The sequence below is a fragment of the Erythranthe guttata genome, chromosome 2 (assembly GCF_056151865.1).
Source record: "Erythranthe guttata isolate IM_541 chromosome 2, IM_541, whole genome shotgun sequence".
Lineage (NCBI taxonomy): Eukaryota > Viridiplantae > Streptophyta > Magnoliopsida > Lamiales > Phrymaceae > Erythranthe > Erythranthe guttata.
Genome location: NC_142534.1, coordinates 1,330,564 through 1,352,496, shown reverse-complemented (window position 1 = coordinate 1,352,496; position 21,933 = coordinate 1,330,564). Strand labels below are relative to the sequence as shown.

Sequence of the window (21,933 nt, the reverse complement as noted above, 5' to 3'; positions counted from 1 at the left end):
TGTTCGATAAACAATGAAATGTGCCTCGAACTCGAGCTTGGTGACGAGAAAGATGATGAGCATACGTAGAAAAAAAAATCAAACTACTGTAACTCGACTCATATTCAGCTCGATTAAAACTCATCTGAGCTAGAATCGATTGCTTAACAAATCAAGCTCAAACAGAACTTTCATGAATCTCGGTAGAAAAGGTAAAAGTAAAAATTGAACAACCATGCATTTGACTCGTCTCAATTTATTTACAGTTGTAATGATGATTTGTAAACATGCTTCCTATTTATGGGTAAAAATTGGAACGGAGTTTTCGATTTTCGCAGATTCTCATCCAATTTTTTTCGATTCTCGAACAATATGTTTCATTATGAATTTCAAAAATCCGATGCTGAATTCTTTCAAAATTTTTGGATAAGAACTGGAATATATAAAATATGAGATTACGATTTCCGAAAATTCCGATTTTTTTTTTGTTCTAAAATTTCCATTTATAATATCAATATTATTATGCATTGAGGATTTGAGAATTTTCGCCGACTACAATTTGATTTTTGAACTACTTTTTGTCATTTAAAAAATATCGGAACATAAAGTGCTTATTCACTATTCCTATTAAGGTGGTGTTTGCAAAAGCTTTTATAAATAGATGATGAAGTTTTTTTCCTACATAATCTGTTTTTAGATGTGTGCAAAACCAATTTTTATTTTTGTTTCTCTTAAAATTAGAAGCTGCAAGCTATAATTTAAAAAACACAGTTTTTTCTATTTAAATTAATTTTCCAGGGTTTTTTGCAAACACCCCCAAACATTTAAAATAAAACACTTAATATCAACTTAACTTACAATCACGAACTTATACTTTTAAATAAGCTTTTAGAAACACCACCTAAATCCATCATTTTAGTTTATTTTATCTAATTTTTACATTCTAAGAATCCATTAAAATTAACTTTTAAGCAGTAGTTTGTAAAACATTTGTAGCCACTGACAGAAAAAGATGAGCCTCAGATTCTCCAACACAGATTTTTCCAGTGGAACTAACTAATAAACCCCATATCTTCTTTCTCAGCCAATCATCTCTCCACCACCTTATCCACACTCCCCCATACAAACAAACTTCTCTCCCTTCTCAATCTTCCCCAATTTATTATCATCATCCCCAAAACTAAAACCCTAAGAAATCAAATTATCCATACCAGGCAGAAATAAACAATGGCAGCCACGATATCTCCGGCGACAGTCCTTGCCGCGGCCGCCGTGGGTCCCAGCAGCAGGAGAAGGACACGCGTCAACTACATCAACGGCCTCAATTCATTCGGCGGCCTCAAGGCGAACAACAGCGTCGCCGCGTTAGGGCTCCCGGTCTGCACCGACCACTCCTTCGCGATGATCGTCAGCTCGTTGAAGAAGCCCTCGCAGAGCAGAAACGGCGGCGGCGGCGCTCTCACCTCCACTTGCAATGCTATTGGTGAGATCTACACCATCGCCGCCATTATGCCCGCCCTTGTTCTCGTCGGCGTCGCCATCGGATTCGTCCTTCTCCGAATCGAAGCCATCGTTGAGGAAGAATGATTGGGGAAACTTCCAATTTGGTTCATAATTGTTTTTTTTTTTTTGGCTGTTTTTATTTGATTCTATTTTGAATGAACATCTGATTTAAAATTCCAATTCGCCTACATTATATTCATAAATATATATATATAAAGTTGTAATAAAATTAATTTCTTATTTATGTTGGCATATTTAATTCAAAATTACAAATCCCAGCCTGTAACAAACTCAACCTCACCATTCTTTGATACTCTCCATTTTTCATGCCAAAAGATTGAAACCCTAGACCACAAAGGAATCGCGTTATACCTTTCGTTCCTCCGTCTCACGGTCAACGGTAGCCACACGTACCTCGAATCCCTCAAATCCGCCGCGTTCCACCTATCCGCCATGAAAACGAACGAACCGTGCTCGCCACCTGGCATCGGAACCACGAACGTCCCCTGCGAAAAGAAAGTCGCGGCCCGAAAGGCCTTGTTCGCACCAACACAAGGGTTCCCGATACTCTCCCACGGCCCGAATATCGACTCCGCCTCGTGGACAACAACCTCGTTCGGGGCCCACCCACTGCACCCGGACGTAACCATGTAGTACACCCCGTCGTGCTTGAACACCGCCGGTGCTTCCCTGTACTGGCCTACTAGGGCCCGCTCGGTTTCGTCGGTGACGTCGAGATAATCTTGATCCAATTTACTAATATGGATCTCTTTATTTTTATTAGAGGAGTAGATCAAATACGCGATCCCGTTTTCGTCCTTGAAAACCGTCATATCCCGGCTGTCGAACCCGTTGGGGTTCAGGCTTCTGAGATACTCGAACGGGCCCACAGGGGAATCGCTTGTAGCTATTCCCACCGAGGCTTTCTTGTATGTGGAATCGTCTACGTGCATCCACATTATATATTTACCGTTCTTGTCGTTGTAGATCACTTTAGGCCTCTCCACCACTTTCTTCTTGTGTAGATCATGCGTCTCGTCCGTTTCCTCCGCAGAGAGCACAACGCCTTCGAATTTCCACGCCCACATGTTCTTGGAAGAGTAGCATCCGATACCGATGAAATCTACACGTGCGGGGCCCGTTTCGGATGTGTGGTAGGTGGGGCCATCTTTGTACTCTCCGTACCAATAGTAAGTCTCCGATTTCTCGTCGAACAAGATGCCTCCGCCGTGGGCCCGGATTCGATTTCCATCCGTGTCTAGCCACACTTTTCCCGGATAATAGTAACGGCCTTTGATCTCAACATCGATTCTTGGATCAACAACATCTCTCGGGAAGAAGATATTCCTTGTAAGAGATGATTCGTTGAGGAACTCGTTGTTGAGGTTGATTTTGTGAGGGTTTTTCAGTCCGTACGGGGGTAGAAGGGTCAATATCTCGACTTGGTCGAATTTTAGTAGGGGGAGGGGGGTGAGGGCTACGATGCGCCTCATTTTCTCCATTTCTACACCGACACGGTTATAGAAAGAGCAGAAGCGGACGGCTAGAAAGAAGGTGAGGCTGAGAACCGCCAGCCGCCGCCACGAACGCAGGCTTCCGGTGAATAACCGCCGAGCCATGTGGATGGAATGGATCAAGTTCTAGCTAGATATATCAATGGTGTTGTTATCACTCACTAGATTGAATATATATATACAAATGTAAGAGCTGGATTAATCTGTTTTTAAATTGAAGCCAATAGCAAGAGGAGTTTTTTAAATATATTTATTTGTCCAGACAGATTCAACTGAGTTTCTTGAACTTGAAGCACAAGTATATTAAACAAAGCATTCCACTTGCTTATGTCTACATCTCGAGGCAAGAACAATTTACTTGTTAATGTTTACATTCGAATATTCATTAATTCTGTTCTTCTACTATGTGATTGAGTAAAAATTAGGGTAAATTGCATATACACCCCTGATGTTTGCTAAAATAACTCTATGGTCCATGTGGTATTGGTAATTATAGTCACATCCCTGAAAAATTACCGAAGCCAAGATTTCATGTCCTGGGCGTTAATGCTACCATTGATGAAAATTTATAAATATTATCCTAATGTGTTCTGGGGTGATTGTAATTACAAATACTACAAGGACCTTAAAATTATTTTAGCATACCTTGGGGTGCAGGTGTAATTTACCCAAAAACAAGGACTCTTTAACAGCACTTTGTGCTACAATTAACAGCGCGATAATTTGCTTTTATTACTATTGTTATTATTAAGGGAAAAAAATCTTATTAAGGAAAAATCTCCGGAAAGAGTCTTTCAATTTCTTCAATTTCATGTTGCTCCGGCGACGACGGAGCTGAAAAACCCTAATTACAACGTCCTTCAAGTCAAAGAAGTATACAGAGAGAGAGAGGGCAATGCGGTGGAGATATGATGCAAGGTCTCCACCACCAACAGCAGCATCTGGCGGCGCTCCTCACGGCGGCGCTACCCAAGGACGACGCCTCCAAAGCTTCTGCTACCTCTTCATCCCCTTCTTCCGCCGCCTCTGTCTCGCCGCCGCCTTCTGAAGAAGACGAATCGTCGCGTCTTGCCGCCATCACCTCTCTTCACCGCGCGATACTTTACCCTCACAATTCACTCCTCGTTATACATTCCGCCTCCTTCCTCGCTCAAGGCTTGTCTCAACTGCTAACCGATAAGTAACAATTCTATCCTTAATATTTTCCCTGTCATGTGTATGGCAGTTCATCCGCGCGTTATTGTTATATTTGTAGGAATTCACTCGTTTTTCATACTCATCATGTTAATATCTCTGTAAAAATATTCTGCGCTGGTTAACTTCTAGAAGAACCGGTGCTGTTTGAATTGCATATTTACAGATAATTCAGTTAGGACCTCAGCATTTTGTCCGGTTATTACTATATAAATCGTTTCACACAACGGCGGGTGTGTGTGGGGGTTGGGGGTGGGGTGTAGCATGTGTGCATCGCTTGTGAAATTAATTCTCTACTTTGGTTGGCCGGATTCTCTTCTGTCGTCACTTTTTTACGTTATTCAGTTATTAAGGACGAACGTGTATGCTGAACGGTTACGCAATTTGATTGAAGTTAGTACGGCGCCTGAATGAAATAATACATAATCAGAAGGTCAAGTTAAGCAAGATATTTATCCTGCAAGAGAGAGAATAGAAACATGTTTTTTTTTATATCAGATTTTACTCGATTTGAGGGAGTGATATTCAATGGAATTATCGCATGTATGTATACTTCTTGAATCGTACGAGACATTGCTGAACCGCGTACATCTGGTGCCTGGTTACAGCATTTTGATTGTTGAAAATCTATATGTGATTTCCTTTTGTATAAGTAAAGAAACTTCACAACAGCATGGATTGTATGCTATCCATATTTCCTTTGACATGCAGTAATTGATGTATGATTTTTGTTAAATTGCTTACGTTTCTGCATAATTTGTAGTTTGTATGACTGGTTTATTGCTTTAATCTCGTGCTGTAGATTGTACTCAGTGCGTCATGCAGCAGCTAAAACGTATGGGGCTTTATGTTCTGTACTGTGTTCGCTTTCGGTAGCCTCAAATGGAAGGCAAAACCATGTTATACTTGGCAGTTTGATTGATCGGTTCGTTGGATGGTCATTGCCATCTCTAAGAAATATTGGTAATGGGTCTTCCGAATTAGCTTTGGAGAGCCTCCACGAGTTTCTAAGTGTTGGAGAGGTTGGAGCTGTCGAGAGGTATGCTTTGCCAATTCTTAAATCTTGCCAGGAACTTCTCGAGGATGAGAGAACCTCCGTGAGTTTACTTCCGAAGCTTCTTGGTGTGTTAAAATTGATTTCATTGAAGTTTTTTAGATGCTTCCAACCCCATTTCATGGACATTGTTGATTTGCTTCTTGGGTGGGCAATGGTACCGGACATTGTGGAGTCTGATAAGCTTGTAATTATGGATAGTTTTTTACAGTTCCAGAAACATTGGGTAAATAATATGCAATTTTCTTTGGGATTGCTGTCAAAGTTTTTGGGTGACATGGATCTGTTACTCCAGGATGGAAGCCCTGGTACTCCTCAACTATTCAAAAGATTGCTTGCTCTGCTGTCTTGTTTTTGTTCAGTTTTACAATCCTTGGCATCTGGTTTACTGGAAATAAATTTTCTTGAACAAATAGGCGAAACCCTTTCTCAGATGGTGCCTGTTTTAGTAAGATGCTTATCTGTGGTCGGAAAAAAGTTTGGATGGTCGAAATGGATTGAGGATTCTTGGAGGTGCTTGACATTGTTGGCAGAAATTTTAAGTGAAAGGTTTTCTACTTTTTACCCTATCGCAGTGGATATATTGTTTCAAAGCTTGGAAGTGGAAAATGTAAACCAAGTTTCTACCAGAAAAATATCTTCCTTCCAGGTTCATGGTGTTCTTAAAACCAATCTGCAATTGCTGTCGCTTCAAAAGCGTGGTCTTATGCCATCATCGGTGCATAAGATACTACAATTTGATGGACCCATATCTCAGCTCCGTTTGCATCCAAATCACCTTGTCACTGGAAGTGCTGCGGCTACATACATATTTTTACTTCAACATGGGAAAAGTGATATTGTTGAAAAAACAATGGATTCTTTGTTTGAAGAGCTACTGTTATTGAAGGGCCAGCTTGAAAAAAGTTCAAGTAACGGGGATGAGATCGAAATGACGGTAGCTTCTAAAGGTTATTCGAAATCTGAGCTGGTTGTGTTGGTAAATTTTAATTTGGAAGTACTATTAAGCTGTGTTGCTTTGGGAGGGCGAGGTAATTTAACCGGGAAGGCAGAAGTTGACACTCTGAGTGCTGTTAGGGCGGAAAAGTTGGTAGCCTTTTTAGTTAACAAGTTTGATCCCTTTAAATTGCCAATCCAAAGAAGTTCAAAATTGCAAGTCACTCTTATAAGAACGTTGGAAAGGCTTGCCACGATTGAGTTTATGAGCAAGTTTCCAATAGGAAAACAGAACAGTGGGATGAGTTCTCCTGAAACATCATCTGGGACGTATGCGGAAGAGGAAATTGTGAGAGACCTATATCCAGCTATGATTTTTGGTCATCTGAGGAGGTACACTAAGCTCCTTATTAAAGCTCTTGATATTTCGTCTCCTTTGGCAGTCAAAGTAGAAGCCCTAAAATGGATGCATAAATTTTGTGAAAATGTTATTTACATATATAGCAACATAAAGGCTCCATTTTACCCTTGTCAAGCAGTTGCATGCTGGAAAATTATCCAGGACTTGCTTTTCTCGACCTTAGTTGCTGCTTCAGATAGGGAACCAGAAGTGAGATCTCGTGTGGCAATAGTTCTTGAGATGCTTATGGAAGCAAAACTTATCCACCCCATGCACTTCCCTCTTATTGCTGGAATTATCCTTGAAAAACTTGGTGATCCAGAAAAGGATATAAAAAATGCATATCTTAAGTTGCTTTCTCATATATTACCTATTACAACGTATATATGCGGTCTTTGTGATAGTGGAGCAGTCAACACATGCCAGCCTCGATTTCCTGCTATGGCCAATAGTTCTTCCTTGCACTGGAAGCAAGTTTTTGCCCTTAAGCAACTGCCTCAGCAACTCCACTCGCAGCATCTTATTTCTATATTGAATTATATTTCACATAGATGGAAAGTTCCCTTATCTTCTTGGATCCAGCGACTCATTTATACATGCCGGAGCAAAAAGCACCACCCGTCTAATCAGCCTGAGGAGGCAGAGACTTTTGATGCTAATGGTTTATGGTGGGACATCAAAGTGGAGGAAGACATTCTTGAAAGAATTTGCTCGGTTAATCTCATTGCTGGTGCCTGGTGGGCCATACATGAAGCAGCTAGATTTTGCATTACTACTCGCCTTCGAACTCACCTTGGGGGTCCAACTCAAACATTTGCTGGTTTGGAGCGCATGCTCCTTGACATTTCTCATATGTTACAGCTTGAGACAGAGCAAAGTGATGGAGCTTTAAATGTCATAGGTTCTTATGCTCATTTGTTGCCGATGAGATTGTTACTAGAATTTGTTGAAGCCTTGAAGAAAAATGTATATAATGCATATGAAGGGTCAACAATCTTACCTCATGCTTCTCGGTCGAGCTCTTTATTTTTTAGAGCAAATAAGAAAGTTTGCGAAGAGTGGTTTTCTCGAATAAGTGAGCCAATCATGGATGCTGGACTGGCGCTCCAGTGTCATGATGCTACTATTCATTACTGTTCAATACGATTGCAGGATCTCAGCAACCTTGTGTCTTCAGCACTGACAGATAAGTCCAGGGTCCATGCGAGTGAAAATCTGCAGAATATTCGAAGCAGATACGGTGATGATATTTTGAGAATCATACGGAACTTGGCTCTGGCTTTATGTAAAAATCATGAATCAGAGGCACTGGTTGGCTTGCAGAAATGGGCAACCATGGCATTCTCTCCCTTGTTTGCCGATGAGAAACAAGGTCCAAGTGATAATAAAAACTGGGAATTTTTTTCATTGCTTACTGGGCTTGTGCATCAGGCAGGAGGCCAGCATGAAAAGGCCGCTGATCACTTTATTCATTTGTTACAGACTGAACAATCACTCACTTCTATGGGTTCTGATGGTGTACAGTTTGCCATCACATGTATTATTGAGAATTATGCAGCTATTTCTGATTGGAAGTCTCTGGAATCTTGGTTATCAGAGCTGCAAACTATTCGAGCCAAGTATGCTGGAAAGAGTTATTCTGGCGCTTTGACTACTGCTGGAAATGAAATGAATTCAATTCAGGCCTTGGCTCGGTTTGATGAGGGTGATTTCCAAGCAGCATGGTCATATCTTGATTTGACCCCCAAAAGTTGCAACGAACTCACACTTGATCCCAAGTTGTCTTTGCAAAGAAGCGAACAAATGCTTTTGCAGGCAATGCTTCTCCAAATTGAGGGGAGGGTGGAAAAAGTGCCCCATGAGTTGCAAAAGGCCAAATTAATGTTGGAGGAGACATTCTCTGTTTTGCCACTTGATGGACTGGTGGAGGCTACATCACATGTCAATCAGTTGTACTGCATTTCTGTATTTGAAGAGGGTTGCAAGCTTGATGAAAGCCAGGGCAAGTCCTTCCAGTCATTGTTACATACGTATATCCAAACCATGCAGTTTCCTTGTAACCATGTTCATCAAGATTGCAGTTTGTGGCTAAAAGTTCTGCGTGTTTGTAGGAATATTCTCCCAACATCGCCTCTGACTCTTGAGCTCTGTAGGAATTTAGGGATTTTAGCACGCAAGCAGCAGAATTTAATGTTGGCGACCCGTCTCAACAACTACATAAAAGACCATGCCTCATTTTGCTCCGATGAAAGATCTCGCAATTATTTCATCTCCAGCGTGGAATATGAGGACATTCTAATGATGCGAGCTGAAAACAAGCTTGATGATGCATTAAGAAATCTTTGGTCATTTGTGCATCCTTTCATGTTTCCTTCTTCAACTGTAGCATGCGATTCTCATGAGAATGTTTTGAAGGCCAAGGCATGCTTGAAACTTTCAAATTGGTTGCAAGGAGATTGTTCAGGTAAAAACGTCAATGGTATTGTTCTTGAGATGCAAGCAGACTTCAACAAGAGTGGCATTTCTTCTCTAGGCAAAGAGGCGCTCACCTTTGGTGATGGTAACCAAGCCTCTGAATCAGAACCCAGACTTTTTATCGAGGAGCTTGTGGGTTCCGCTAGAAAGTCATCCATCCTTCTTTGCCCAATGATGGGGAAGTCGTGGATTTTGTATGCCTCTTGGTGTTATGCTCAAGCTACAGCATCTGTCTCCTCCAATGGTGAGGTGGCTCTTCATTCTTGTTCTTTTTCTCCGATTCTTGAGACGGAAATCCAACCTGAGAGATTTGCGTTAACTGGTGAAGAAAGATTGCGTGTTAAAGAAGTGATTCTACAATTATTTCAAGAAAGATCGGATAAGAAAGATTCGCACGAAGAAAGTGGAGATTGCAATTTCGACGTTACTGAACGGACCGATAATGAGACTGAACCGAATTCTTTAATGCAGCAATTAATTGATGTTATTGAAACTGCTGCTGGAGCACCTGGGGCAGAGGACTGTAGTAGCAACAGCCTATCTACTGCACTGTCTTCTCAGTTGCGTAAATGGTTTTTATCTGCTAATATTACCATAGGTGAAGCCAAGGTAGTATCCTTAGTAGCTTATTTGGTTGATGTTTGGTGGTCGTTGAGGAGAAGAAGGGTTTCTCTTTTTGGTCAAGCAGCTCAAGGTTTTATAAATTATCTTTCGTATTCATCTTTGAAAAGTTTTGATGGACAATTAACTGGCCGTGATGTGGAGTCGAAGTATCTGAGTTACACCCTGAGGGCCACACTCTATGTGCTGCAGATTCTGGTCAACTATGGAGTTGAGTTGAACGATATCCTCAAACATGCCCTTTCAAAGGTTCCTTTGCTACCCTGGCAGGTAAAGTAATTTTTTCGGATCTTGAATGAAGATTGAACATACTGTAATACTGATCTCATGTTCTAACTTTGAAGGAAATAACACCTCAACTGTTTGCTCGATTAAGTTCTCATCCTGATAAAGTGGTCAGGAAGCAGTTAGAGACATTGCTTGTCATGCTGGCAAAACTTTCTCCATGGTCTTTAGTTTACCCGACCCTTGTTGATGCAAATTCTCCAGAGAAGGAGCCATCTGAGGAGCTGCAGAAAATTCTCGCTTACTTGGTTAGCAAAGGCTTTACTATAATCAATAATGTCTAACTATTTTTTTTTTCTTTTGCATGTGATACAACTTTACCACAGCCCTCTTCTTTTGTCTTCTTGTGCAAAACTGTTATTTCATTTACAATCGTAAGATTTGTTTTCTTGTTCTAGGGAGTGAATAATAATTGGGTGCACTCATGTCTTGTTAGATTCCCATTTCAAGGTCCTTTTGTCTTGAATATCTAAATATTTTCTTCATGTTTCTATGTAAGTTTGTTTTCTGAGTACTCTTGTGGACTTATCAACTGCTGTAAGTTAGCTTTACGTTGCTTCTTAACTCTATGTAACTTATCTCGCTTGGTTATTGTTTGATCACATTTCTGGTCGACAGATTACTTCTGGTGAGCATGACGGAAAGCTATTAAGTGAATTATATTTCTTGAGAAAAGGAGCCTTTAGGCCTCAATTTATTGCTTTAGACAGCTGGCGTCAGTCGTAATCACTCTTAGCAGAATTTTTTTATCCACGGCATATGATCTTGACTTCCTCCTGTAGTATGAAACTTAGAAAAAAAAACAAGTCCTAATTGATATATCAAAAATATCGTGGGAGGCAATCCTTAAGTTAGGGTAGATGTAAAGCTATAATTAGTGATATGATTAAGTAATTCTCTAATCAAGAGGATTTAAAGATGACGAGAGATTCCCCTAATCAGAGGGATTTGATGTTGTTAGGTTAGAAAATATCCATAGTTGATGCATGAACAATGTTTGTATATAGGTCTACGTGATTGAACAAAGGAATTATCAGTGAAATTTGCTTTCCAGAATTCTGTGGAATATTATGTTTTACATGTCAAATTTTATAATAATGCAATTTTGGTTGAACCAATCTTTGTTATCATTGTACTAGATATGCTTTTTGTTGAATATTGTACATGAAGCTGCATTTGTTTAATATGCAGAATAGGCTTTATCCAAGTTTAGTACAGGATTCTCAACTGATGATAAAAGAGCTTGAAAATGTAACCGTCCTTTGGGAGGAATTGTGGCTCGCTACACTCCATGATCTTCATGCAGGTGACTTTCTTTTTTGTCTTGCTGCTTTAACTTGATATATGGTAGTTGAATATGCCCACACCTACCCTTTGGATGTGAACTACTGTTTTCTATGCCTTGCGTGATCCTTGAATGAGCAAAAGAATGTTGGTATTAATCTTTGGGTCCATTGCAAATAGTACAACTGAGGTTTGACCTAATTACGAAAAATAAGAGGGAGCGATATGAATCCAGATCTATGGATCCGGTTTAACCTTCTTTTGTCTAGTCTCTTGTTTTTGGCAATTTAATATACTTTTATCTGCCATTTTCTTGTTTCTGTACCTTTTTTACCCTGTTTGATTCAATAACTGATTTTTTTCTTTATCAATTTAACCTATTTTGGCTGTTTTTCCTATTATTGACCAATTTAACTCATTTTTGACAGATTTTGCATACTTCTTTTTTTATCAGTTTAACCTTTTTTTAATGATATTTTTCATTTTTTTGACTGAGCGAATCGGCCAAAAATAGGTTTAACTGGTAGAAAATATGTTATATTGGTCAAAAGTGGGATCAATTGAACCGGCAACATATATTAATCCTGCCAAAAATTGTAAAAATCAAAAAAGAACTGACCAGAAATATGTTAAATGTTTAACCAAAATACGCTAAATCAGTAAAAAAAAAAAGGTTAAACTTGTAAAAAACGAGTTAAATGGATAAAATATGGAACAAATTAAAAAGTTGGTATTTCTGTCCAGAATTATGCCGGCAAAAAAATATGTTAAATCAGCCATAAACATGTTAGATTGGCTTAAACCATGGAACACTTTAAGTTTAAGGTATGTTATTTTCAATCCAGTTACATATAATCAGCATAGTTGTTTACCATTTTCTTGCCTAGCGCCTATTGTGCAATTCCTCTCTAGTGAGCTATCTTTTTTTGGTAAAACATTCATGCACCGCTTTTTCTAGAACGTGTGAATATGAACGGTACTAAATTATCCATCCAGTGTTCTAAACCCATTTTCATATTTGGAATCTCTTAGATGTAATGAGGCGCATAAATTTGTTGAAAGAGGAGGCTGCACGAATTGCAGAGAATACAACTCTTAATCATGGGGAGAAGAACAAGATTAACGCTGCTAAGTACTCGGCTATGATGGCTCCTATTGTTGTGGTCTTAGAGCGTCGTTTAACTTCTACCTCCCGGAGACCTGAAACACCTCATGAAATGTGGTTTTTTGAGGAGTACCAGGAACTAATCAAATCAGCTGTCACAAAATTCAGGACTCCTCCTGCATCTGTTGCAGCATTAGGGGATGTTTGGCGACCTCTGGAGACCATTGCTAACTCCTTGGCATCTTATCAGAGGAAGTCATCGATTTCCTTTGGGGAAGTTGCCCCACAGTTGGGTTCAATGTCATCTTCTAAAGCTCCAATGCCTGGTCTTGAGAAGCAAACTATGATATCAGAATCAGAGTATGGCTTAGACAGCTTACACCAGGAAATTGTGACAGTTGTTTCTTTCTCTGAACAATTAACCATTTTGCCAACAAAAACTAAGCCAAAGAAACTTGTTATAGTGGGGTCTGATGGTCTGAAATATACATATCTCTTGAAAGGACGAGAAGACCTGCGACTTGATGCCAGAATTATGCAGCTTCTGCAATCTGTAAATGGGTTTCTGCAGTCCTCATCTGCTACACGTAGGGATTCACTTTCCATCCGTTACTATTCTGTAACACCTATTAGTGGACGAGCTGGCCTGATCCAGTGGGTTGATAATGTGATTAGCATATATAGTGTTTTTAAATCATGGCAGAACAGAACGCAGTTACAACAGCTTTATGCATTGGGTGCTGATACAAATAGTGCTGTTCCTCCTGTCCCTCGGCCCAGTGACATGTTCTACAGCAAAATCATACCAGCCCTTAAAGAGAAAGGTATAAGAAGAGTAATATCGAGAAGAGACTGGCCTCATGATGTTAAGAGGAAAGTTCTTTTAGATCTCATGAACGAGACTCCAAAGCAACTTCTTCATCAGGAACTTTGGTGTGCCAGTGAAGGGTTCAAAGCCTTCAGTGCAAAATTGAAAAGGTATTTCTATTGATCTTAAAAGAATGACTCTAGCTATTCTTTTCCTATGCTTAAGATGAACATAGATGCCAGCATTATGTTTTTAGAAATAATGGCTGATCTTCATGTAGTCTGTCATTGATATTTTACGACGTTTTTCTCTCTGTGCAATTTCCGTTATTATTGATTTTTTTTCAGTCACCCCAAAATTTGTGCATGATGAATTCGAAAGATGTAGAGGGATACATCCCAACACACGACTTAATAGATAAAACACTAGCTGCAATATTTGAGAAACAGGATAGCGGAGATAAACTTTTGTTTTTGTGCTCAATGGTTCTAGGTTGATTGTATATTGCCTGCAGACACTATTCATTTTTAACAGGCTTGTTAGTTCGTAATCATAGCTGGTTACTGCCTTGTGGGCATTGTGCGAGTTCAACTTAGTTGTATATTCTCTTGGAAGTAATAGTTTAATCGAGGATGAATGAGAACCTTTTAAAATGAATAAAAAGTAGGTTTATTCATTTGAAGCATAGTACAGATTATGTGAAGGGATTTGTATCATGCTTACTGACTCGAAATCCTTGTTGTTAGACTTAAGCTGTGAATTGTGACAAGTATGGATGACATTTTTGAGGATCTAAACTGGTAGATCCTTTTTGTATAAATATGCTTTATTAATTTGGTTTTGTTGCAGGTTTTCCCGGAGTGTAGCAGCCATGAGTATTATCGGCCACATTCTGGGCCTAGGTGATAGGCACTTGGATAATGTCCTTATAGATTTTTCCACTGGAGATATTGTGCATATTGATTACAATGTGTGCTTTGACAAGGGACAGAGATTAAAGATCCCTGAAATCGTGCCATTCCGCCTTACCCAGACTATTGAAGCAGCATTGGGGCTAACTGGCATTGAAGGCTCCTTTAGGGCGAACTGTGAGGCTGTTTTAGGTGTTTTGAGGAAGAATAAGGATATAATATTGATGTTACTGGATGCTTTTGTGTGGGACCCACTCGTGGAATGGACACGTGCAAATTTTCATGATGATGCAGCCGTGGTTGGCGAGGAAAGAAAGGGCATGGAGCTTGCTGTAAGCTTAAGCCTATTTGCATCGCGCGTCCAAGAAATCCGCGTTCCTTTGCAGGTTTGCATAAATAAGAACCACTGTCTTCAACATGGATCATCTCAAAACATTAGCCTAACATTTAAGTAAATTGGAATTTTGATGACTTCTGTATTTTGAAGAAAAATCTTAGTTTTGGAGGTTTTTAATCTGTGAATACTAGAGGCATGTTTCTCGGTACTGCACTCAAATATGTACACTTGATAACAATGAGCAACGAGATTGTTGTAGTAATTTCTAGCTGGTTCGTTTACTATTATAGATAAAATTGTTTGTTAATGATGGAAGTCTCTGGAATATGTCTGCCAATTTTTCTTTCTGGAGATTTGACACAAAGCAATGTGTTATCTTAATTTGAAACTGACTTATTGTCGCTTTTAATGTTGCCAGGAACATCACGATCTTTTACTCTCTAATTTACCAGCAATTGAATCAGCCATGGAGGTTTGTTACTATTGTCACCATATTGTTCTATCTCAAGTTCTATGAATTATTTGAACTTACCTGAGTTTTAAATCATGTGTAGGGGTTCACCAGCATTTTAAACCAGTATGAGATTGTATCGAGTCATTTCTATCATGCTGACCAAGAGCGGTCTAACCTTGTTCAGCACGAGTCATCTGCAAAATCGGTTATTGCTGAAGCTACTAGTACTTCTGAAAAAAGCCGTGCCTTGTTCGAAATACATGTTTTAGAATTCACTCAGGAACAGGCTATAGTAGTGGAGAAAGCTCGAGAGACAGCAACCTGGATTGAGCATCATGGGAGGATTCTTGACGCTTTAAGGAGTAGTTCAATTTCAGAAATTAAAGCCCAGATAAAGCTGACTGGTTCAGAGGAAGCTTTGTCTCTTTCGTCTGCTGTTATAGCGGCTGGAGTTCCATTAACTGTAGTTCCTGAACCCACACAAATTCAGTGCCACGACATCGATAGAGAAGTTTCTCAGTTAGTAGCTGAGCTGGATCATGGGCTTTCTTCAGCAGTTGCTTCACTCCAAATGTATTCATTGGCTCTGCAGAGGATCCTACCTTTGAATTACCTCACAAGTAGCCCAGTCCATGGTTGGGCACAAATTTTGCTATCTTTGAACAATGTATCATCTGATGTTATAGCAGTTGCCCGAAGGCAGGGTGCTGAACTTGTCAGCGATGGACACACTTATAAATTAGACTCTGCTAAGAGCAATTATGATGATCTTTGCTTCAAGGTGACAAAGTATGCTGCAGATATAGAGAGATTGGAGAAAGAGTGCGCAGAACTTGCGATCTCCATTGGCCCACAGACTGAATCAAAAACCAAGGAGCGTCTTTTATCTGCTTTCATGAACTACCTGCATCGTGCAGGTTTCGAGGGGAAAGAGTCATCCATTCTTTCAGGACCAGGGGTGCATGAAGGAACAGTGAACACCATGCTTCATGGGGAGATTGAAGAGAAGAAAGAAAGGTTTCGAAATGTTTTAGATACAGCATTGATCAATCTGTTTTCTGATGTAAAGCGCAGAATACATAATTGTATGGATTACTTTGGAGGGGAAATAAATACAAACAGAAGCTCGCGGTCGGATCTTGGATCCTTTTTTTGTGAGTTTGAAGCGCAGATAGAAAACTGTGTACTCCTAACAGAGTTTCTTGATGAGCTAAAACAGCTTGTCGGCCTAGATGTTAGTGACACTGATGCAGATGCAAATAGTTCTAATGCGTCACATGGAAGCTGGGCTTCTATTTTCAAGACTAGTATTTTATTTTGTAAAAACCTTGTTGAGAATGTGACTGAAGTAGTTATACCCAGTGTGATAGAATCTGTTATTTCATCCAATTCTGATGTTATGGATATCTTTGGATCCATCTCCCAAATTCGGGGATCTCTAGACACAACACTCGATCAGCTTATCGAGGTTGAGCTAGAGAGAGTTTCTCTGGTTGAACTTGAGTCTAACTACTTTCTGAAAGTAGGTCTGATCACTGAACAACAGTTGGCTCTTGAGGAAGCTTCTGTCAAGGGTAGAGATCACCTATCCTGGGAAGAAACTGAAGAGCTTGTATCTCAAGAAGAAGCTTGTAGAGTGCAATTGGACAAATTGCATCAGGCATGGAACCAGAAAGATCTGCGAATTTCATCACTTATGAAGAAAGAAGCAAATATCAGTAGTAGTCTGGTGAGTTCTGAACGCCAGTTGCAATCTCTCATTACTACTGAAGAAGAAAATGAATCACATATCTTGAGAAGAAAAACACTTCTGGCAGCCTTAGTTGAGCCTTTCTGCGAGTTGGAATCTGTTGATCAAGCAATGATGTTATCTGTCGAACCTGTTTCATATAGCTCAATTAGAATTCCTTATCTTGTTGACTCGATAAACTCAGGATGCTCAATATCTGAGTATATATGGAAGTTTCCTGGTTTACGACGCAGTCATGCCTTCTTAATTTGGAAGGTTTTTATGGTGGATCTTTTGCTTGATTCCTGTACACATTATATGGCTACATCATTTGATCAAAATTTAGGATTTGATCAACTTCTTGATGTAGTAAAGAAAAAGGTTAGAAGCCAATTTCAGGAGCATATCAGTAAATACTTGAAAGATAGAGTTGCTCCAACTTTTTATACCAGATTAGACAGAGAAATAGAGATTCTGAGGCAGAGAACAGAGTCAGGTAAAGATATTTCAACTGATGAAATTCAAAAGGATTTTGTGGATGTTAGAAGAGTGCAACTCATGCTTGAAGAGTACTGCAATGCGCATGAAACTTTCAGATCGGCAAGATCAGCAGCCTCCATCAAGAAAAAGCAGGTTAATGAACTTCAAAACGTACTTCTCAAGACCAGCTTGGAAATTGCTCAGATGGAATGGATGTACAATATCACCTTGAGACCCTTGGAAATTGATAGGCTGATTTCTCATAAATTTTGTGCAAATGATGATAACTTATTACCAGTTATACTCAACACCAATAGGCCAAAATTGCTTGAGAGTACACGATCTTCAGTTGCACAAATAGCAAGGTCACTGGAACGCCTGCAATCTTGTGAAGGAATTTCTGTCACAGCAGAAGGGCAGCTTGAGAGGGCAATGAGCTGGGCTTGTGGGGGTCCGAATTCTAGTTCTTCCGGAAATGTTCAAGCTAGAAATACAGGAATACCTCCTGAATTTCATGATCACTTAATTAAGCGGCGAAAGTTGTTCCTGGAAGCTCGAGAAAATGCATCAGACATAATGAAAGTTTGCATCTCTATGTTGGAGTTTGAGGCTTCAAGAGATGGCATGTTTAGGTCTACATATGAAATATCTCCTCTGAGAACTGGAGCAGATGGTGGAATGTGGCAACAGTCTTACCTAAATGCAATAACGAAATTGGATGTTACCTATCATTCTTTTATACGTCAGTATAATGTCTTTTTCTTTGTCCAAAATTGCAGTACAAGTCAATACAATCTTACCGACTACTCTGTCAAGTTCTCATTGTTTACTCGTCTTTTTCCTACAGGGGCTGAGAAAGAATGGAAGCTTGCACAACACAATATGGAAGCAGCTTCTAGTGGTCTAGTTTCTGCAACTAATGAACTTTCAATTGCTTCAGTAAAAGCAAAGTCAGCATCAGGTGAAATGTTAATCCAGTAAAGATGACTAAGCAACCAACTCTACATAATGATAGCCAGTACCCGAAATATTTGGATATTAATCTTAAAAAGTTTTTATATAACCGCTTCTACTCTTATAGATTATTTCGAAAATGTGATTTTTGTCTTCTTTCACCCTGCTCTATTTTTTAATTTATATCATGTTATAAGCAGCCACCTGACTTGACAGTTCTCAACTTCTAGTAAAGTGAAAAATCGACGCCTGATGTTTCTCTTACTTTTTTTTGTCAATTTTGGTGTCATAAATGGAGAGATCTTAATCTCCTCAGTATAATGAACTTGTAGTAGATTTTTCAAATGACATGATTTAAGATCCTTGGCATCTTGTAAGATTATCAAAATACTCAATTGTTAAATCTTGACTGAGTGCACGTTGGAGTGCTGATTCAATAACCATTTCCTGTGTATCGCTGAGAAATTTTGCAGAATTGTTAGGTTATAAGGCACTTCATGAGTTATTAGTGGCTTTAATATGTCCGAGTTACAGTTGTTCAATTTCATCTGGTGCAGATGATTTGCAGAGCACACTTCTTGCATTGAGGGTCTCTGCCCATGAAGCCAGTGTTGCATTATCTTCATACAGGGACATTATTGGAAGCCATAGTGCGCTGACTTCTGAATGTGGTTTCATGCTTGAAGAGGTATGTAATGTCTTTTTAAGAATTGCAGGTCTATGATATTGATTTGAGTCGAGTGTTAAGTGCCAATGAAAAGTAAAAGTAAAATATTGGCAACGAAAGATACTCTATAAAAATTAACTAACTATTGACAATCAACTTCAGGTGAGTTCATGAATATTCCATCAATATGACCCACCTTTGCACTAGCTCCAATCGAGTGTTTGGCATATAAGTCTGACTCTGGATAACATAAACATGCTTTGACATATAGTGGCCATTGGCATTTCAGCTGCCATTTTCAATATGTTTTTAAATACTAGTTGGTCTGAAGAAATGGAAACTGGCAATCAGTTTCATTTTATACTTGTTGTTTAGGTTAAGAGGGATTCTCAGCAGTTTATGTTCAAGTTAGATAGGTTGTAAGATATGTGAGAAGGTGCTGTGATTTGGTTCTTATTATGCACACGGAGTGACCTTTCATTAGCATAAATGGAAAGACAGTTCTGCATTTTCATCAGAAAGTGTAAACACAAGCTGGTACAGGGTATTAGCCATTCATCCTGCATCTTTATAGCTCCCAACTGATGTATTCATGCTCTCTTATTCAGTTTAAATTATAAAACTATGAAATGACGTTGATAAGCCGATTGGCAGTTTTATTTCATCTTGTTTGCCCTTGAACACAATTGCTATGGATGGGGACCGAGATAAATACACACAACACATAGTACAGAAACACACACCCTGAAGAATGAGACAGATTGTATGCTAATATTGGAGTCTGTTCGCAGGTCTTGGCTATAACAGAAGGATTGCATGATGTTCACAATTTGGGGAAAGAGGCTGCCGTCTTACACTCTTCTCTTATGGAAGATCTTTCAAAGGTACACTGTTGTGACTAATAGTTTCTTTTGCTTGTTCGGTTGCTAATTCTCTTTTGTATAATTAAGTGAAGACCGTATTACGTTTAACTGGTCATTCATTGCAACCTGAATAGGCTAATGCAGTCCTCCTCCCACTTGAGTCCCTACTGTCGAAGGACATTGCTGCTATCACTCATGCTATGGATAGAGAAGAAGAGAACAAATTGGAGATTGCGCCCATTCATGGACAAGCCATATTTCAGTCTTATCATAATAGAGTCAAGGAGGCTTTACGACTGTTCAAGCCTTTGGTTCCATCTCTTACATTGTGTGTCAAGGGTCTTTACTCCGTGCTGACCATGCTGGCGAAGGCTGCAGGTCTTCATGCTGGCAATCTTCACAAAGTAATGATATAGATACAATTGTTATTAACTGCATGATTTGTGGTATATTCTATGTACTGATACTAGGCTATTTTTTTTTTATTATCCAGGCTCTCGAAGGAGTAGGTGAAAGCCTGCAAGTAAAGTCACAGGACATTGATCCGTTGAGGGCAGATGTTACCGGGGCTGGACCTGAGTATGATGATGCCCAGGAGAGTCGCATGTTTATCAGATCTGATGGTGAAAATGATGGGAATTCTGTTGGTTCAGGTGAACTGGCTTTACTAGATAGTGGATGGATATCTCCACCAATGAGCATCACTAGCAGCACCACAGAGTCGGGTGATACATTTGCTGAGGCAAGTCTTGCAGATAGCTTCAGTAATCGTGATGTGACAGGTGGCTCTGCAAGCCAGGAGAAAGGAGATTCTCTGGATTACCTTACATCAAATGTGACTGAAGTATTGGAATCGCCCATTGGGGAAACAGATTCTGAAAATAAGCAGGTTTTTAATAGCTATGCTATCTGTCATGGAATTTTTATATGTGTCCTTTTCAGATGATTTATTTTGCAGTACCTATAGACCTCTCTTCTTTTTTATCAGGAAAACTCGGATTTGGTGCATAAAGATGCAGAACCTGTGTTAAACCAAGACAAAACTGAGGAAGAATTAGGGAGAGCCTTCACTAATTTGGAGACTGTCAGTCAATCACACACGGGTAAGCTAAATTCTTCCGCTGAAAGTATACTGTAACTTCCACTTTTAAACTTCAACTTAGCTTACTTGCAGTAAACACTGCATATGGAACAATGTTTAGTTTGAGGTTTGCAAGTTAGTATTTAGACACGTTTAATGTATTTTGACATATGTTCATGCACATGAAGATGCCCACAACAGAAAAAAATCTGATGCCCTCCCAACCCCAATCTCCATCTCCAAAGACGCACACACACACACACACATAATACAACATAAAGAACCTCCAAGGTTTTATAAATTATGCAACTTCAGTTGAGTACTACCTTGTCTGAATTACTTTTTTCCCGCATATGCTTTGAAATTTTACTAAAATGCAAGTTTGGGGCGTGCAGGCAAAAATGCTTATGCTGTATCACTCTTAAGGCGTGTAGAGATGAAACTTGATGGCCGAGATATCAGTGATAACAGGTATCTGCTTCTTTTTTAGTAATGCATGGTAAAATATGTGTCGGTAAACTTGATGTATTGACATGCTGTGCTAATATGTGTCTCTCAGGGAAATTAGCATAACAGAGCAAGTAGATTTTCTGCTCAGGCAAGCAACAAATATCGATAACCTTTGTAATATGTACGAAGGTTGGACGCCTTGGATTTAATCCCAGGAAAAAAAGACTATTCGTTTGTGCCCCCACTAAGTCTTCCATGGAGCACTCCAAAGAAATGCCTTCTCTATCGATGGAACATATATTGTTCAAGGAGGTTCTTATATGGAGGCAATGCTGTTCTGGATTGGAAGATTCTAGTACAGGCAGATAAAGATTGGAGGGCTCCCCATGGAACAAATTCAGCCCGTCTTGTGGTGGGAAATGTTCTAAAGAAAGTGTACTGTGCCCTTATCAGTCATTTCACGTTGTTCCCCATTCGGAAAAAAAAGGGTTGAGATTGTATCGGCTGGAGATGCTGTGTCGGGATTGTGAAGTGCATAATCAACTTGGGTGAAATGAAGGGCTCACAAAGTTAACGAGCGAATGTGCGATACATCGAGATGATTGAAGCATTTGAAGTCCTTTTTCCTTTGAATATTGTGATAATCAAGTTGCTCCTGTGCATTGTATGTGATTGGTTCTTGATCACTCAGTTTGAAAAAAGAAATAAGACAGTAACTTATATTCTTCGTTGTTTTACCGTGTCGAGCGGAGACTAATTTATTAGCAATCTATAAAATATAGTTTTCTAGTTGCTCTGATTTATTTCTCAAGAGAAAAAAGAAAATGCAAATTATTTATAAAATTCAAG

General features: G+C 39.4%; 3 protein-coding genes across 3 annotated transcripts; 2 read left to right on the top strand and 1 right to left on the bottom strand.

Moving 5' to 3' along the window:
* The first annotated feature begins 929 nt into the window (after positions 1–929).
* LOC105957598 (cytochrome b6f complex subunit (petM)) lies at positions 930–1,662 on the top strand. Its single transcript, XM_012981536.2, has one exon. The coding sequence runs from the start codon at positions 1,207–1,209 to the stop codon at positions 1,564–1,566; it is 360 nt and encodes a 119-aa protein (XP_012836990.2). The 5' UTR covers positions 930–1,206; the 3' UTR covers positions 1,567–1,662.
* Positions 1,616–3,183, bottom strand: LOC105957597 (uncharacterized). Its single transcript, XM_012981535.2, has one exon. The coding sequence runs from the start codon at positions 3,099–3,101 to the stop codon at positions 1,749–1,751; it is 1,353 nt and encodes a 450-aa protein (XP_012836989.2). The 5' UTR covers positions 3,102–3,183; the 3' UTR covers positions 1,616–1,748.
* Positions 3,184–3,711: 528 nt separating this feature from the next.
* Positions 3,712–21,873, top strand: LOC105957599 (uncharacterized). The gene is made up of 16 exons (XM_012981537.2): positions 3,712–4,176; positions 4,993–9,946; positions 10,021–10,209; positions 11,153–11,267; positions 12,278–13,328; positions 14,008–14,455; positions 14,825–14,878; positions 14,961–17,811; positions 17,917–18,030; positions 18,581–18,711; positions 19,482–19,574; positions 19,688–19,957; positions 20,047–20,442; positions 20,542–20,656; positions 21,030–21,105; positions 21,194–21,873. The coding sequence occupies exons 1-16, from the start codon at positions 3,905–3,907 to the stop codon at positions 21,291–21,293; spliced, it is 11,229 nt and encodes a 3,742-aa protein (XP_012836991.2). The 5' UTR covers positions 3,712–3,904; the 3' UTR covers positions 21,294–21,873.
* Positions 21,874–21,933: the final 60 nt, after the last annotated feature.